This window comes from Aythya fuligula, chromosome 9 (assembly GCF_009819795.1).
Source record: "Aythya fuligula isolate bAytFul2 chromosome 9, bAytFul2.pri, whole genome shotgun sequence".
NCBI classification, from domain to species: Eukaryota; Metazoa; Chordata; class Aves; order Anseriformes; family Anatidae; genus Aythya; species Aythya fuligula.
This window is the reverse complement of record NC_045567.1, coordinates 26,284,971-26,302,875: the sequence shown is the minus strand read 5'-3', so window position 1 is coordinate 26,302,875 and position 17,905 is coordinate 26,284,971. Positions and strand designations below refer to the sequence as shown.

The following is a 17,905-nucleotide window of genomic DNA, read 5'->3' as shown; positions in this document are numbered from 1 at the left end:
CGGACGCCTCGGCGCGCGGGCGGTCGCCGGGGCCGGCCCCGCCGCAGGCCGCCGCCGAGGACGCGCCGTGCCCTTCGGAGCCGGCCGAGCTGCTCCCCGGCAGCTGCGCCGCGGACAATGCCTCCGCGTCCCGGACGGCGGCGGAGTCCCGGGCGGCCGACGGAGGGGCGGGCGGGTCAGCCCCCGGGCGGCGCGCCGCCCTCCCCCGCGCCGGGCCGGGCCGGGCCACGCCGGGCTGCGGCGGGGCGAGGGCCGCGCCGGCCCCCTCCGCCCGCCCCCCGGCGGCCCGGCCCTCGTCCCGCCCCGCCCCGCCTGCGGTTATGCAACGGCCTCGGAAACTTCGGGTCCGCGGGGTGGCCGCGGGCGGCTTCGCGGCGTGGCGGCGCAAGGCCCGAGGGGCATTCCACACAGCCGGGCTCTGTCAGCGCCACCGCTCCCGCTCCGCTCCGCTGCGGCCGCCGCCTCCCCCGTCCCGCCGAAGTTCGCGGAGGCCCTCAGGAAGGCGGCGCCAGGCGGGGCCCCGCTGGGCCGCAACCCCGCTGCCCGCGGCTCCGGTGCCCGCCGGCCTGGCCCCGACCCACGGCCGCCGCGGAGGGCCCGCGGGAGCGCCTGCCCCAGGCCCCGGCCCAGGCCCCCGCACCCTGCCGTCGTGCCACAGGGCGAAAAGCGTCGCCTTCGTGCTCAGGGATCCGTCGGGCGTGTTGTCACCTTAAGGCCACCGAGAGAACTCCTGTCAACCTCGTTAGCTTTGTTTTTAACCCATCGTTCAGGAAACTCACGGGCAGTATTATGTGAGCAAGACGATGCTTAACTAAGCTTGCTCATAATAGCAAGCATAATAAGCAAATCGTAGCATAATTTAGTGATCACCTGCCAATGGGGGCACATAACGGGAGGGGGAAAAGGGAGCAAACGTTCGTCCTGACATGTACTACAACTACTTTGTAAATGAGAAAAGGTTTAACCCTTTGCTGACAGATATGAATCTAGCAGAGTTGTCTCATGAATCTTCCCAACTCTATCCATTGGTGATACTGCAAATGCAACTGTGATTCTGTTTGGATCTGTTCTGACTACCTGCTCACTGTCCAGTAAGTCCAAGCTAGAAGCCAAAGCTGTGATCAGTAATTCAGTAGCTGCATCTGTAAGGAATAATGTCACACACTTTACAACTTCAGTGCATATTTTTACAATAGGAAGCATACAGTGTCTTTATGACTGCACATATAGAGATATCGCACATTGGCTGTACTTACATAGAACATTTTTCAGTAATGCATGTCTTCATTCATTTTGTTTCAGTAGTTTGGACAGAAACCAGGCTGTGCTGGTTAGTAAGAACTAAGAACACATCCTCCTCAGTAATCAGAATCTATATTAGAAAAGTTTCAGGTAGGTCCTTTTTTTTTTTTCTTTTTCTCCTTTTTCTCTCTCTTTTTTTTTTCTTTTTTTTTCTTTTTTTTTTTTTTTTTTTCTGAACTGATCTTGTGTTTGTTTCTATACTTAAGAAGTATCAACTGTTCTGAAATTCACTTGGCTTCTCCAGCTTAGAACCTGTACACAGCTCTTGACTGTTCTTTGTCCCTTGATCAGTGTTACACTGAATATTGGAAATGTAGATTTTGAGATTCAGAGTGTAAGCCTGTACATAAACTTGGGATTAGGAACGTATCTTGCTTGTGTGTTTCATCATTTCCTTGCTTCAACAAATATTCTGTCACTTATTTATTTTTTCTTACACTTCCTGTTCATGTTTCCATTGACTGGGCAGATCTCCTCCTTGTATTTTTTGCCACATCTGCTATAGAAAAGGAAATCCAGTACTCCTGAGACTTGTTTATGCTTCCCTTCCCTGAGAATTTTCCATGCTATCTTGTGTACCATTCTTCTAGTGTTTCCTTACTGGGCCACTTGCTAGCATTTTACTTGCTCGGACAGCTGTGCTAATTACAACACCTGCTCCAGGATTATGCAGATATTCCATATGATATTTTTTTCTGCAATTTCCTTGTTTAAAACCCTTGGATATTAGATGATTGCCTATGTGCATATGCAGTCTGTTGTACAGATAATGATCTGAGCATGAGTGCTTTTTCATACAGCTTTTACAAGGGCTTTTATGCTTCCTCCAGGCCTCTGTATCCTTGAGTAAAGACACACCCATCTGCCTATTACATTCCTTTCCAAATGACATGTCTGTTCAAGGCAATGCTCTGACAATCTCGTTCATGGTGAGATCTCATCTACATTAACTAGACCACTTCCATGAGTCAGGATTGCATCTCAACAGTAAATATATGCCCATCTGTTTTAAATGTAAGAGGTATTTATTACAGCTAGAAAATTCTTCAGACAGGTACTAGTATTTCAGTCGCACTTTTTACTGAACAGAATGATTAGCTGCTATTGTACCACTTGGTATAGGCTAAAGTATCTTCATTCACTAGTCTGAAAGTGATTAAAAATATAAGAACAAATTCTCATGGTGTTGTTTTTATTACTTTTTAAAAGAAGAATAACTTCCTTCTTTTGGCACAAAGATAGGATATGACCACCAGCACTTAAAGGAAATGATTCAATATGCTCAGGTCCATGGAAGGCAATGGCGTTTCAGTGGGTATGGAATTAAGTGACAAAGGAACCGAACCAAAAATACGATGTAGATAGCCTCTTTATCATTACTTCTTTTTTCTAACTATAGAATCATATGTCATAAAAATATAAGAGCATACCATTATTTTATCTCAATTTCATGTGCTATCCAAATCTTTCTGAATTGTACAGTCATTTTCTTGTTTAACTAAAGGATTTATAAATGTACAGTCCTGCAAAAGTACCCTATCTGTAGCATTTCTTCTAGCAGCAAATTCAGTCTATACTTCAGTGGAAAGCCAAGCAAACAGATCAGAAGAAGTAAGTGCACTTTCAAATGTACCCTTAGGTAATGAGCATCTAATGACTTAAAGAAAATGACCATGTTGACATTTTTAATCTGAAGCCATCGCTGCTTTGTACCAAAGCCCAACATACATTAATTTTATTTTTTCTGAGAAAGACAGCATAGGTGAAGATCCATGTATGATATCTGTTAGAAAACTTTCAGGATTTCCTTGAAAAATCTGATGGTTCATGGGTAACTAAGTAACAATTGAACACTGCAGACCAGGAAAAGTGTGTGCACTTCCTGCCTTCTGTTTGGGTATGTGCTGTACAAAGAGACATTAAGTGGTGATTAACTACATCTACTTGCTTTCATATACTTTATCAAAGAGCAGTCATACATAAAAAGAAAGCTTATATTCCTCCAAAGTAAATAAGAGAGAACAAAAAATAAAGTGAAACTAAATACGTTACACAAAGTTTCACTACACAAAGGTATACATGCACTTAATAGGCATATATTTAAAATTAAAACATCATGTAGTTTGTCATGCAAATCAGTATTTTTTATTTGCATTCATGGCAATTGTTTATGGTTTATTAGACATTTTTATATATTATGCTATTGCTGTTCTGCATTATGCTACTATAGTTCTACATTTACCTAATTTTCAAGGGACTTCTTGCTGCAAAGGTATACTTAAGTAAATGCATTGTGTTTTTTAACAAAGGCGTTGGTGCTTAAGATTCTGTTTTTATCTGTGTGTTCAAAACTATTTGTTTATCAGCTAGCTAACAGCTTTTAGACTTTGGTTGGTACCTCTGTACCTCCATAGTATGCAATGCATAGCCTATGTAGCTAACTCTGAAGTGGTTTATTTAATACACAAACCTGGTATATATTACCAGATTTCACCAGAACAGCTATGTCAGCATATCTCCCCAGCCAACATCACCAAGCCAGCAAATCCTATACCATAGACAGTCTGCTAGAAAGAAAAAAAAAAAAGCTCAGTTCATGTTGTTTTGTAAGTTAATGTAACTTTACTGGCAAGAAAGCTATGTGAATATCTATAGTAGATAACTGCTCAGATACTCATTTCAGAAACAGCTATGCTAACCAAAAAATTACACCAATATTTGTATCTCAGAGGTTATTCTCCTTACAGCAAAGTTGGTGGAATGAGACATACAAACACTGCTCATCCACATCAGTATGAGTCAGTCAAACACTTGAACAGTTTGGAACAGTGATCTGGAAAAACCTGTAGTGTCTAGTTTGCAAACAGCTGAAGCCATGTCAGATGTCACCACACTAGAGCTGCTTGTTTCAGCTTCTGTACTGAGGTTATCATGCCTCCTCCCAAGAAGATAGTGGAAGAAAATACACAGGCATACCATAACTGGTTTGTTTCAGGTAGCTTAAACTACTGATGAAAAGAGCTTTGCTAATACAGCTGACTTCGTACTTAAATGAATTAGGAGACAAATTCACATCTGTGTAAATGGGGGTAATTTTGTAAGGATAGTAAAACAGCTAGCTTTTAGAAATCTAAGATATTCAAGACAGATATGGAAGATGGTTTTCGTCCAAGTTCTATGGGATAAATAAATCCTAAAATATTAATGTAAAATAAACTGACACCTGATCTGCTCTGGGTGTTTCAGAGTAAGTATCCAGAATTGCAGAAAGAAAGGAATTGTTTAACACAGTTAACAACCAGTATGATTTTACTGGTCAGCATTCTGGAACTGCTATGCCCAGCTGGCTCCCTATATGAACATTGATGATGATACCAGAATAATTAGCTAGCTAATGAGACTAAAATGCACAGGAGTAGTTATAGAGGAAGAAAAACTCCAGCCTGCAAACTTCAGCAAGAGAGTAGCATAGAGCAGTGTTGAGAATCATAACTGCAGGAAAAGTATTATTTTCTAGCATAACTAATTTAACTTGCAGAAAGATTCAGTAATTTTATTTTATTTTATTTTATTTTATTTTATTTTATTTTATTTTGTAATAAAAACTGCATGTACATGGAGAGAATTGTCTGATGTAGATTTTGTTAGGAAACAAAGCTAATTGTTTAATCACAATCAGATTTGATATTTTAGGAGAGTCTTCCAGTTTGACTTTCCTGTGTCCAATAAAGAACACCTGTGATTTGCTGTAGCTCTCCAGGGCAATTTGAAACAGGCTAAATATTTTGACACCCTATTACTGCTTACAACAGGTTTTGTGTAAGCAGCAGCTGAGGGCTTTCTCTAAAATTTTCTTGAAACACATAGCCATGGCTTCTGCTACAACCAGACCTAATGGAACAGAAGTTTTTTGGGTTATCTTATGGTAGACCTATGAACACAGGATGGTTGAAAGGTCAAGTAGAGCAGTTCCTCAACTTCTGCAGTTCTGGTATTTTAAGTATGTTAGCAATATGAGGAATACTACTTTGAGTGTTCACACACAAACACACTTTGGAGTAAGATACAGATTCCATAAAGTGAAATTCTGTTTTATCCTGTTTACTTAAGTTTTCGTTTACCAAAAACCAAACGAAAAACAAAACTAAAATAAATACAAACAAAACAAAGGAAAATTTTTGACAAAGCAATAAATAGGCAAAGGAAAAGAGTAAGATCAGTGGAAGGTTCTTACATATTTAATGATGAAAAAAATGTATTTACCGTGTTTTGTAGGATATTTGGTCACTACAGCTAATATCTTAGCTTGAATATTATTAATTACATGTTGGGAGAACCAGGATGCAAACATTTGAAGTGGTGGTCCTCCTACAAACTTCCAGTAACTTGATAAATAGATTGGAGGATTGCCTGTCCTTATGTATCTAGCATAAGTTGTGCAGGTCATAGTGCTGATGATCTGGGTAATTCCTAAAATGCATTCTAAAATTCTATTAACACAGTACAAACTGAACTTTTATGCATGTAAAAGCAGTCTGCTCATTACTCAAGCTTCAGTACAACTACTGGTAATGTTTAAAAACTACCATATTACAAATAAATCAAACCACAGAACCCTACACCAAAAAATAGCGTCTTCTGTTGATACAAATAATCTGATGGGTGAAATTTCAGATTTCAAGACATAAGTGCAGTCCTCAAATTGACACAATTTACATTTATCTTGAAAATAGAACAAGCAACAGTATTAACAAAAATTGTGCTGTAATATGACAGACCCTTATCCCAAAGCCAAACACAGAGTGACAGGAGACTTCCTTCCATTTATTTAGATAAGTAAAAAACAACAGTTTTAGTCATGGAGCTTTGCCAGGTCATTCCTAATCTTGGACTTCCCTTCCTACACACTATCCATTGTTAATATTACAAAGTCACAGTATAGGAAATGGGCACTCTTATACAAACTGGAACAAAATCACCATTTATACCTTTTAGTCTTTACGTGGACACATTTCATCAACAGTAATATACTTGAAACAGGTCTAGTACATTTCAATATTAAATTCAAAAGATCATTTTAAGACAAAATCTTAGAGTTTGAAAGGTTTTCTGTTAAATGAGAACCCTAGGCCTGATCCAAAAATCAGGTACTGATTCATGTGTGTTAATGTAAACCAACTCCATACCTGTTTAAACAAAAAGTTTCCCTCATACAACTCAAAATACAACTACTGAATTGGAAAGACAGAGGAAAGGTGAAAGAGTATTCGGTCTAGTACTCTAAAAGCTTGCAAGAAGGTGTGACAGAGACAAGAAGTACAAGAAAATAAATCTTGTAGGAGAGTCTAAATGTGCTTCACAGATTGGGGAATTGATTGAAACTTTGATCAGAAACTTAGTATATTTTAAAAAATGGACAGTGATCATACATAGTTCATTAAAAAAAAGATTAAAGAAAAAAGAGGAAGAACAGCATTGTTGCTTGAGTTTAATCAATGCTTAAAAGAATACAAATATATTACAATGCTGAACAATGTCATCCTGAGTTTAAAGAATTGGGTTATATTATGTTCTTGGCTAAATGTTTTAACAAATTCTTTATTAGCAGGTTGAAGAAAAAAGAACAAAAAACATACAAACATTAAAACAAACATACAAACAACAACAACAACAACAAAAAACCAACTAAACAGTATTTTTTACAGCCATTTTAAATACTGAAAGTTTTATTGTTTTCAGTTTAAAATTGATCATGAATTTGGAAAACAACAGGTGAAGTCCACTCCAAGCTGAGTCCTGAGACTATGAACAAATCTTAATGGGAAACAGGCCTTGAAATTGATTTTGTAGTGAAACTTCTCCTTAGTTGATTAAACAAACAAACAACTTTCTGCCCTCTGCTGTTTAGACCAGTAAAAAAATAAACTGAGGTATGAATGAGAAGCATATAGCAAAGGGCTGAGCCTAACTCTGCTTTTCAGAAAGTTATTTATCTTACTCTTAAAATACTTGGACTTTTAGTTGTTCATGCATGTGAAAGTCAGCACCAGCACGAAGTTTACCTGAATTTAATGTCCTATCAGAAAAGTGCCAGGACCCATTCACAAGTTGCTTACTTCATAAAACCATAAGTTACTTGATGTACACAATTCTTTGAGACAAAGTTATTATTTAAATTAAAAACAAAATAAACAAAAAAACATTAACAAGTTCTGTAATAAGGATAACAGGTAATATCTTCCAAACTTAATAGGTTTCTAAAGATGAAATAGTAATACATTCAACTTCCTCACAGAATATTCAGAATTTAATTGATGCTTGTGAGTTGTTTTAAGGTTAAAATGCAACACCATCTACAAAACAAATCACAGAATCACAGAACTGTAGGGGTTGGAAGGGACCTCGAAAGATCATTGGGTCCAACCCCCCTGCTAAAGCAGGTTCCTCAGAGCAGGCTGCCCAGGTAGGCATCCAGACAGGCCTTGAATATCTCCAGAGAAGGAGACTCCACAGCCTCCCTGGGCAGCCTGTTCCAATGCTCCGTCACCCTCACCGTGAAGAAGTTATTTCATATGTTGGTGTGGAACTGCCTGTGCTCTAACTTGCAGCCATTGCCCCTTGTCCTATCCCCACACACCACTGAGAAGAGGTTGGCTACATCCTTCTGTCCCCTACCCCTCAGATATTTATATACACTAACGAGATCCCCTCTCAGTCTTCTCTTCTCCAGGCTGAACAGCCCCAGGTCTCTCAGCCTTTCCTCACAGGGAAGATGCTCCAGGCCCCATATCATCTTTGTGGCCCTCCGCTGGACTCTTTCCAGGAGATCCCTGTCTTTCTTGTACCGGGGAGCCCAGAACTGGACACAGTACTCCAGGTGAGGCCTGACCAGGGCAGAGTGGAGGGGGAGGATCACCTCCCTTGAGCTGCTGGCCAAGCTCCTTTTAATGCACTCCAGAATCCCATTGGCCTTCTTGGCCACCAGGGCACACTGCTGGCTTATGGCCACCCTGACATCCCCCAGGACCTTCTCCTCAGAGCTCCTCTCCATCAGGTTGTCCCCCAGCCTGTACTGATACTTTGGGTTGCTCCTTCCCAGGTGCAGGATTCTACACTTGCTCTTATTAAATCTCATTTGGTTTCTTCCTGCCCATCTCTCCATCTGGTCCAGGTCTTGCTGAATGGCAGCACAGCCTTCTGGCGTGTCAGCCACTCCTCCCAGCTTTTGCCAGAGTGTGAGTTTCTCCAGTGTTCACCTTGCTTTGAAGCTTTATCTTGCCCATCCTCAATTCAGCTCATTTTTGTTAAACAACACCAGTCAGGGTTGCAATATCTACCTGTATGCTATTGTAATAAGCTTCAAGAAAGGGAATTTGCAGGCTTTCTAATGACATACTGTAATTCACAAAATCCACTTGGAACCATCCATTTTACACGTTATCAGCAATTCCTCCCATTGCCTTCTAGCACACGCTTCAGGACACACATATACAGAAATTATCACTATCTGCCATGACATCAACTATCTCTATGACAGCTAGTTGTCAGTAGTTAAAAAAAAAAAAAAAAAAAGCTTAAGAGACAGAAAGACAAACGTGTTCACGTTCATAGGATAATAGTGAGATAAGACATAAAAAGCTTCTAAGACTTGTATCCAAGCTTTTATCTTTGCTGCCATGAGTTCCAGACTATGGCTATAGTAAGAAGAGATGGGTAAAGGGAAAACACATATAGTCCATTCTTGTATTTCACCTGAAAATATAGGTGAATTACATCAAAACAAACAAACAAAATATAATGGTTCAGAAATCTCAAGTAAGGAACTTTTTATATTTATTTACCACATACTGTATGTGAAGAAAAAAATCAACATATACAGATAGCACATGAAACGCATTTCTGATTGATGTATGGGAGATTGTTCATACTGTAGACATGCTATGTAAAGCCACTAAGAGTAAGCAATGTTGCATTCTAGAAAACTGACTTTGTTAAGTGATAGTAACTGTTATTGATTACAGCACTTTTGCCATTCAGGCTTCATTTGAAGCAGTGTTTCTCGAAGACAGCATTTCTAAATAAAGAGAAAATAATGCATTTGGGAATGCATTATGAATGCGGGAACCCAATTACCACAGAAATTTACGGTGTCACTATGGAGGCCAATAAATACATAGTTTCTGCCAGAATCTGTATCTTAAGGTTCTCTTGCCTATTTATGCTCTCCAATATAACTTACAGGATTTCTGATACTTAGTGACAGTAGAACATTAATTAGTAATACTATTTGACCTTAGTCACAAAAGCTACAAAATACTGCATTTGAATACAAATGAAAAGTAGTTTTTAACATAATCTTTTGAGATCTTTCCAAGAAATAGAAACGCTTCATTTACTAGCTAGTCTTCCTTTATAAGCGCGCTATCTAAGTAGAGGAAAAAAATGTTGTATCACAACAGGAAGATGTGATTTAACAGAAGTTAAACCTTTTCTTAATTGGCGTAATAAGCAACAATTTTACTTTTGCAACTTTTCAGATCACCTTTACGTATAGAAATAATCAGTATGCTAACTTATGCTTGGGCCACTGAGTTTTCTACAGTAACTGCTACCTGTAGAAAGCATAAGCTTGCCTAGTAGAGCTTACAGCTAGCTTTGCTTAAATGGAAGTATTAGCTTGATTATACTTTTTTTTTTTTTTTTTTTTTTAATATAAGGTTGCCTACCTAACCTTACATGAGTTTTCCTGAAGCGCAGGTCTCACCAGAAAGCCAGGAACTAAGTTTTCATGACATACACCACTGCTTCATGAAGATGTTTCCAAGACAATTCATAGGTGTTGGGCAGAAGAGAATGGTAGAAGTGGTTTAACAGCCAGCCTGAGTTGACTGAACCCTTTGGAGGACAAGGGTGGCAGTCCCACAGATTTGTTCTACACATACATGGGTCTAGATGGAAGAAGCATTCCTGTAAAGTATCATTCCCACCAGCATAGGTATTTTTATTTCAATGCAGTAGGAAAAAAAAAAAAAAAAAGAAAAAACATGCTTAGTAAATGTAAAAATAAATGCCCAGTCCCATATAATATTGAGACAGCTCTACTTAATATATAAAAGCTTTTAAAGTAGAGCTATACTAATTTAGAGATAAAGAAATTATTTGTATAAGATTCGTATAACATGCTGACTTTCTACATGAAATTTCTATATGAAATTTCATGAATTTCTACATGTAAGTAAAGCAAAAGCAATTACCTATCATATCAGGCAGGTGCGTAAAGTTAGCACCAGAGGATATTCAGCCTATAATTACTGGCTCAAGATCCTGGCCCAGGAAAGCATTTCATCTGATCCAGATGTTTATTTTTATTGAAATGTTTTTGTAAACACTGACTGCCTAGTAATACTACAGTCATGAATTAATACTATTTCATGTTTCGTGCTATTCTCCTACAATGGTTTGTCTTCATTTCCCCCAAAGCTTGTTCCAATTGCTGGATTAGGTGGACGAGGGTAGAAGGGTCAGTTTGTAACACTTGTGCAGTTTGGTCTTCATTCTGATTAAGATGTAGCTTCATTGTCACAGCAGGCTTAATTTGTTGTCTCAAACTTCTGCTTGCAAGCTGCATATAGCATAGATGGAATGGGAGTAGGGATACAAATAACAACAACAAAAAAAAGAAGACAGTTATCAACTTTCATATCAACAATTCACAGCAGGTTTACAGGACCTGCTTGCAGGCCTGTGTAAAAATCTTGTATATTCATCCACATTAAAGATATACATTATCTATTATTTAATTATTCCATTTTATCTTTAAGCAATACCGATCCACTTTAAGACTAAATATATTTAGTATATGCTAACGTTCTTAAAGCACCTGTTTTAAATATATGAAAATACTGCTGCCTCTACTACTTTGAAACTACATAAATTTGTATCTTCACAGTTGCTTGCGTTGTTAAAAAATACAAAGTAAAATATACTGATTACCAATAAAATCATAGAAGTTACCTGCACATCTAGTCTCCATTCAAGACTGTGATAGCTGGGAAGCTTTGGTGCCAGCTCACTAAGAATGCTTCTGATCTCTTTTCTATTATCAAGGTAAAGCTGAAGCAGTAATTTGTTCAATTCTTCTGAGAATCCCAGAACACGAATGGAATCTTGGAAATCTATCTCAGAAATCTGGAAATTAACAATTCAGGCCTTACTACAGAACTATGTAATAATCGTTATTTCTTTCTCAATAAATAAAACTGTAAGTAAATGCTATAAATATGGTACAGCACAGTTACTTTCCTGCAGGAGTGTGTGAGGTCAAGTCTATAGCTAGGAAAATACAAATCATTCATGTAATTCGCCCATTGATAAATTTGAAAACAGAATGCAATAGAAGGGTCTGAACTTTGCCATAATGAAGCACATTTCTACATAATCAAATTATCAACAGTATGTTAATGTTATGTTGATACTCAAGTTAAAAATACTCTGAAATGATTTGCATATCTATACGTGTAAGAAAGCACCAGGCACGACTTCAAGGCTTTGCATTGTATTAATTCAGGATAGTCCTCAGAAACTGATTCTGTGCAGTCAATGTCTGTGCTGATGAACTCAGTTCATCACTGTGGAAGCAGCTATTTAGTCAATACAGAAAGTCATATGTTACAATGCATTCATCCAGTAAAAGTATTCTGTGATCAACTATATTCTACCATAACACCACTGCAATTTATCTGTCAGTCAAGTTTCTTTACTTCAAGGCAAAATTCTGCAGTATTTCATTCTCCTCCATACCTACTCTTCAGAGCAATGTCTGCTTGAGTTTAATTTGCAATTGTCTCTGCACCCCTGTTCCATGTACTCTCATTGATATAATGATACTCTACCGTATCAATAATAAGAAGGCATCCCAATGGAGTTATTACCCAGCTGTAATTCTTTTAATATCTGCTTACATCCACCTGAACTGCTGATGTTAGGAGCTCTCAAGCCTAATTTATCAGACAACAAAAGGAATACTTACTAGGGGGTTAGCACAGCACACACAAAAAACATCTTCACTAAAGTTGTGTTATGTAAACAGACCTTAATTGGGAAGTGTAAACTTCTCTAATACAGATTAAATTACCGAATGTTCTTGCTATAAACAGTAAATATCTTGCTATAAACAGTAAAAAAATGCTAAGTTTTAGCGTCAAAGACACTGAATACAAATTCTGAAGTCATTCACGAAGATGCATCATTTTAGTAAGAGAACAGAAGAAACACCACTTCCATTAAAAAAATAAATAAATATCTGTATCAGAATTTTGTACTGGATTTTCCCCATTCATCAGTATTTTTGAAACAAGAATTGTTTAGTAGACACCACGTGAGTGTATTCCTGAATCTACCGCACAACAGTATCCTTACCATAAGCTTGGAGCTTTCAGTAAGAAGATACATTAGTCCTTCTACCCCATGCTGTATGGTGTCAACACCAGTGTTAAGTTTTCCTGTAAAGAAAGCATAAACACCTTTTAATTCCTTACTAAGCCACCACAGTGACAACACACAAAACTGCAAATTTATCCAAAGCTAACCGGCAAAATATTTATAGGAAGAAATAAAAGCGGACAGTCGAGCACCTTTCAAGCAGTAACACAAGGGACCAAAAGTCACGTTAGGCACTCCCCGATAAAAAAGTAAATAAAGACTCTTACGGTATGACACACAGCACGCTCACGCAGCAGCTCGCCAAGCAATACATCGGTACGGATAGTACCACTTCACCTCAGCAGAGCAGGGCGCTGCAGCGGCCCCCGGCCGGGGCACCAGGCACTCGCTCCCGGCCTCTCAGCGCCCGGCCGCAGACGCCGCCCCCGTTTCGTTCCTTCTTCGCTCGCCCGCCAGCGCCAGCCCCGCCGCTGCCCGCGCACTCGCGACCCGGGGCCGGGGCCGGGGCCGGGGCCGCTCCGGCAGAGCCGCCCCGAGCCTCGCCGCAGCCCCCGGCTCCCCAGACCGGGGCCCGCCCCCCGGCGCCCCCCGGCTCTTACTGGCCGCCGTCTCGCAGGCCCTGGGCGCCGCGCCCCGCCGCAGCAGCTCCACCGCCAGGCGCCCCAGCTCGCCGACGGCTGAAACGAGAGGACACGGCTACGGCTGCGGCGCGGGTCCGGGGCGGCCGCGCCCGAACCGCCCCCGCCCCCCGCCCTCCGCCCCCCCCGCAGAGACGGGGGCGCCGCCGGACCTGCGGCGCCCAGGGGGGGCAGGCAGCCCAGGTGCCCCCTCTGCTCCTCCGACAGCACCAGCAGCATCGCCGCGCCCGCACGCCCGGGAAGGGGAGGGGCCGCCCGCGGCCGGGGCCGGAAGGAGCCGCGCCCGCAGCCGCGGGGAGGCGGGGTGCTGGCGGCCCACGGGGCGCGCTCCTCCGGCCCGGCGCCGACGACCGGGGCACCGGCGGCCGGGGGGCGTCGCGGGCCGGGCGCCGCAGGGCCTCCCGCGGCAGCGGGGCGGCTGTCGGCTCGCGGAGGAGCGCCGAAAGCCCGCGGCGAGCCGCGCTGCGACGAGCCCGCGGCTCCCGCACGGCGCCGTGCTGCACGGTACCGGCACGGAGCGCCCGGGCCCCCCTCCCTGCCCCGGGTGCCGACCGCGGAGGGCGGGGGCGGGTCCCCGAGCCGCCGCCTCACGGCGAAGGAGCGGGGCGGAGCCACGCGGCAAAACGCAGGGAGCGATGGCTCCGAGCTGCCCTGCCGGCCGCACGGGCGCCGTGAAACCGCTCCGGAGCGGCAGGCAGCAACGCGGAGCCGAGCGGGGCGCCTGCAGTTGTCACACACCGCCCGCCGCGCCACAGCGAGCCGCCTGCCGGCGCGGGGCTCCCCCCGCACAGCGCCCGGCAGCGCCGCGCCCCCCGCCCGCAGCGGGGCTCGGCAGGGCGCGGCCGGGCCCCGCCCTCCGCCGCCCGCCCCTCGCGCTGGGCGGGGCCTCGCTCTGGGCCGCGGAAGCCCGCCCCGCAGCGTCCCGGAGCAGCGTTTGAGTGACGGGCCGAGCGGCCAATGGGCTGCCGCGAGCCGACGCCCCCTCGCTGCGCGGCGGCGAGGCGGGGCTTCCGCCGCGGCCGCCGGGCGGAGGTGAGCGCCATGGAGGCGGCCTAGGCGCGGCCGTGGGCTCTGCGCGCCGGGCCCCGCGCCGGGCCCGCAGGTGAGGGGGGCGGGGGGCGGCCGCCGGGCCCCTCCCGGGCCCCTCCCGGGCCCCTCCCGGGCCCCTCCCGGCGTCGCGGCTGCCGGGCCGCTTGCGGAGCCGTCGGTCGGTTGCGCAGCGCTTATTGCCTCCGCCCCGGCCGCCCGCTGCGGTTTCGAGCGGCCAGGCGGGGCCGCCGCCCGCCCCGGCGCCCGGGCTTCCCGCGGACACCCGCGGCGGGGGACCGGGTGAGCGGGGGGAGGCCGCTGCGGCCCCGCGTGCTCCGGGCCCGGCTGCCGCCGAGGGGATGGTGGCGCTCGGCAGGCCGCGGGCGGGGCGCGGCGCGCAGCGGGAGGGCGAAAGGCACCGGAGGGGAATGGGAGCGGGAGCGGGAGCGGGCCGCGCCTCCCCGGCCCTGCAGCACCGAGTTCCGTTTTGCGCGGGGGCTCGGTTCTGCGGGCAGGCCTCAGACGCGGGGGACGGAGGTCAGCAACGATGCGGTGGCCCCGGGACACGGGAAGCCGCAGGCAGCGAGGTGCTGGGGGTGCCCGTGAAAGCTGTCGCTGGTACTCGGGTGACTTTGTGCTGTGCCCCTGGCACTTCGGGAGGTGCGCTTCGTGGGCTGTGTTTTGGCGTGGCAGCCCCGCCTGCACTAGTGCTGAGTTTGTTGTGGGACGGAGTTTTTATCATCTTCGTTTGATGCTTGTAATAGCTTTAGGCTTCGTAGTCCCCTTTGATACTGAAATATAACTTCATTCTGGTAAATACAGATGTGAAAAATATATTTATTTTTTTTTCCATGAAAGCGGAACAGCTGTTCTCTTGAGAGCTGGAGCATGAGCATAAGCATGTGGACGAGGAATTGATGTTTGTCGTGTTTTGCTGTGAAGTAAATTTTGAGTTGACTGAAAAATACACTTTGGAATAGTTGATGTTTGTATGCATTTGATGAAGCTTGGTTTGAGGGTAGTTGCTGAAAGCTCTGAATTTTCTTGTCTGCTCTGTGTCCCAAAACGAGCAGTTTCTTCATGTTCTCTGTCATATGTTTACTCCCAAGGCTTGTTTATGTTGGTGGATATGAGGCCAGTATTTTGACAGGATGCAGGGACTGTATCTAGAAGAACCTTTTTCCCTCAGGTTATATATTCTGATATGGGAATGGGTGTATTGGTGTTCAAAAACTGCTGTTCTTTATGCAGTGAAATCTTGAGATGAGAAGTGGTGTTATGCTCTCTACTTGGGTAAAAAGCTTAATCAGAAATTTGTTTTGCTGCCTTATCTTCAAGGGAAACGCCTTGTCTGAGGTATTCTAGGTTCATGTAGTTACTTAAGGTTGTCTTGCTGCCCTCAATGCATTCCCCTCCTCAGTTCTGAGCTGAGGTTCCTGTTCTGTCCTGTGACAGTGGTGTGCAACTGCTCAGCCATAGTTTTGTGAGTTCTGGGATGCAACGTGGTAGGGGGAAAAAACCAAAAGCAGTCTCAGATGCCAAGAGTAGCTCAGAGAACCCTGTCAATAGTCTGGAAAAACAGATGTTGTAAAGTGCTCAAGATAAATGCAGAAGTTTAATTTCATTTGTTTTGTTTACAACATAATCTTTAATTACATACACCTGTATTTCGCTGTGCTATAAGCTGCCTTGTTCAATTAAGTGTCTAGTCTATAAATGAACCACGGAATTTCAGGAGTTGTAGGGCTTTATTGATTGTATTTGAGGCAATAGTTCTTGGGTATGTTTGTGTGGAACTGGTGGAGAAGGTTGCACGTGCATGTTTTTTGCATGAACAACTGAGTCTGGTATTTTGTAACAGCACTTAATATTATTTTAATGCTTTTTGTGCATTTTAAGGTATGTACTGAATTTATTGATTATAATACTGCAATAGTTATAAGTGTTACTTCTGTCATATTAAAAAAAGATGGCTTTTTTTGGATGGGTGCCCTTCAGTTTCACTGACATTCTGGTTGTTAGGAATGACATGTAAGTGAAACTGGTAAATCTTAATTTAGAAATAAAAATTCACAGATTTTGTAATTTATGACAACTTCCTGTGACTGTAACTTCTGTTCTCCTAACAGGTTGAAGGTTTCCCAAAGTATCACGTTTAAATGACGAAGTGAGAATCATAAGAGTTGTTTTCAAAAATAACAACTACTCCTTCCCTTCCAATAGTAATAATGAATTTTTATTTATTATTAAATCAAATTCGTTATTGAAGTCAACAAAGCCATGATTTTCAGAATGAGCTATTTTCAGTATGATGAAATTCACGTAAAACTATTTATATAAAAAGCCTCACTTGGTAGGTTTTCAGCAATGATGTAGACAATTTGGGCAACCTAGTGTAATTATTTGTGAAGTACTTTGAATTCTGCTAATAAAACTAGTTAGAGGAGATCCAGATGTTCTGATAATGCTAATATTAAGCACATGCAATTTACTTTTATAACTTGTCTCTGAATTTCTGTTGTAACTGGTATAGCCGTACTGTATCCAGCGTATTTGCTGTCATTTTGTGTAAGGTTTGTACCACTCCTTTCGTTTTGTCATTTCAAGTAATTTCTTACTGTGATGCTAGAAGAAGTGCTAGAGAGACTTAGACATCAGCGGACCAATGTAGCTCTCAATTGTTGTTTGTTTTGTAATCTGAAGGAGGTCTGCTGGATCACATGGCTTTTGTTTTGTGTGTTGGAATCTTGAATGTTTTTTTTTTTCTTTTCTTTTTTTTTTTTTTTTTTTTTACTTCATTACATTTAAATGTGAGCCTTTGCAAGGGAAATAATGTGTTCTGTACTTCTGTGTTCTAAAGAGATTGCCTGCATGTGATCACGTTGTAGTTAACTCTAAGAGGAATTGAAAGTTCCTTGCTAAACAGCTGATCAGGGTCTGTTGTAAGACTGGTTGATCACCGTAGCAACACTACATAAAGAAATTGTCAGGTGTAACTTGCCAGTGGAGAACGTGGGTCCCTATCTTTGGTATCAAGTTGTGAGTTTGCAGGGAAGGGTATTTAGAAGCGTAAGCTCAGGGCTCAGTTCCTTGCTGCTACTTCTGGGTCTCAGTGACTACTGTGTTCTCATGGGGCTATTTCTGATGTCAGATTTTTGGGGAATTAATGATGATCAGGCTGTATGCACCTGTCTTCTTGTATCCTAGGTTAATGAGTGGAAGTCTGTTGTGGGAAGGTAATTCTCCATTATTTGTCCTTATGCTGAAGAGGTTTTTTGTTGTTGTAAAGACGGTCCTCTTCAAAGACTGAAAAAGTATTTAAGTGCTCAAATGTTGCCTCCCTCCGTTAGTAGCTTTGTTCGGAATATGTTTTCAGTGTGAGAGAGTTCTGTCATTCTTTCTGAATCTCCTGTCCAGCAGACGATGTGTCAGTTGTTCAGTTGGATCATAATGCGGAATCCCATTGAGAATTTACTCTAAGTTTGTGTGCTTGA

General features: G+C 43.3%; 2 protein-coding genes across 4 annotated transcripts in view; one reads left to right on the top strand and one right to left on the bottom strand.

The window, feature by feature from the left end:
* Positions 1-10,331: 10,331 nt before the first annotated feature.
* COMMD2 (COMM domain containing 2) lies at positions 10,332-13,604 on the bottom strand. The gene is made up of 5 exons (XM_032193506.1): positions 13,535-13,604; positions 13,344-13,421; positions 12,721-12,803; positions 11,317-11,490; positions 10,332-10,924 (listed from the first exon to the last, which is right to left on the bottom strand). The coding sequence occupies exons 1-5, from the start codon at positions 13,599-13,601 to the stop codon at positions 10,727-10,729; spliced, it is 600 nt and encodes a 199-aa protein (XP_032049397.1). The 5' UTR covers positions 13,602-13,604; the 3' UTR covers positions 10,332-10,726.
* A 762-nt stretch (positions 13,605-14,366) lies between these two features.
* RNF13 (ring finger protein 13) overlaps positions 14,367-17,905 on the top strand; it is a 28,438-nt gene continuing 24,899 nt past the window's right edge. Inside the window, exon 1 of one of the 3 annotated variants that reach the window (XM_032193358.1) lies at positions 14,367-14,414. The gene's annotated coding sequence lies outside the window, so the exon portion shown is untranslated. Of the gene's footprint in view, positions 14,485-16,610; positions 16,634-17,905 lie in introns of those variants that run through there. The other 2 variants (XM_032193357.1, XM_032193359.1) reach the window with 2 other exon arrangements.

Coding starts and splice junctions, on each gene's coding strand:
- COMMD2 (XM_032193506.1), bottom strand. CDS start 13,601: ATGCTGCTGGTGCTGTCGGAGGAGCAGAGGGGGCACCTGGGCTGCCTG. Junction 12,804..13,343: donor GGCCTGCGAGACGGCGGCCA/GTAAGAGCCGGG, acceptor CTTTCTTTACAG/GAAAACTTAACACTGGTGTT. Junction 10,925..11,316: donor AATGGAGACTAGATGTGCAG/GTAACTTCTATG, acceptor TGCTATATGCAG/CTTGCAAGCAGAAGTTTGAG.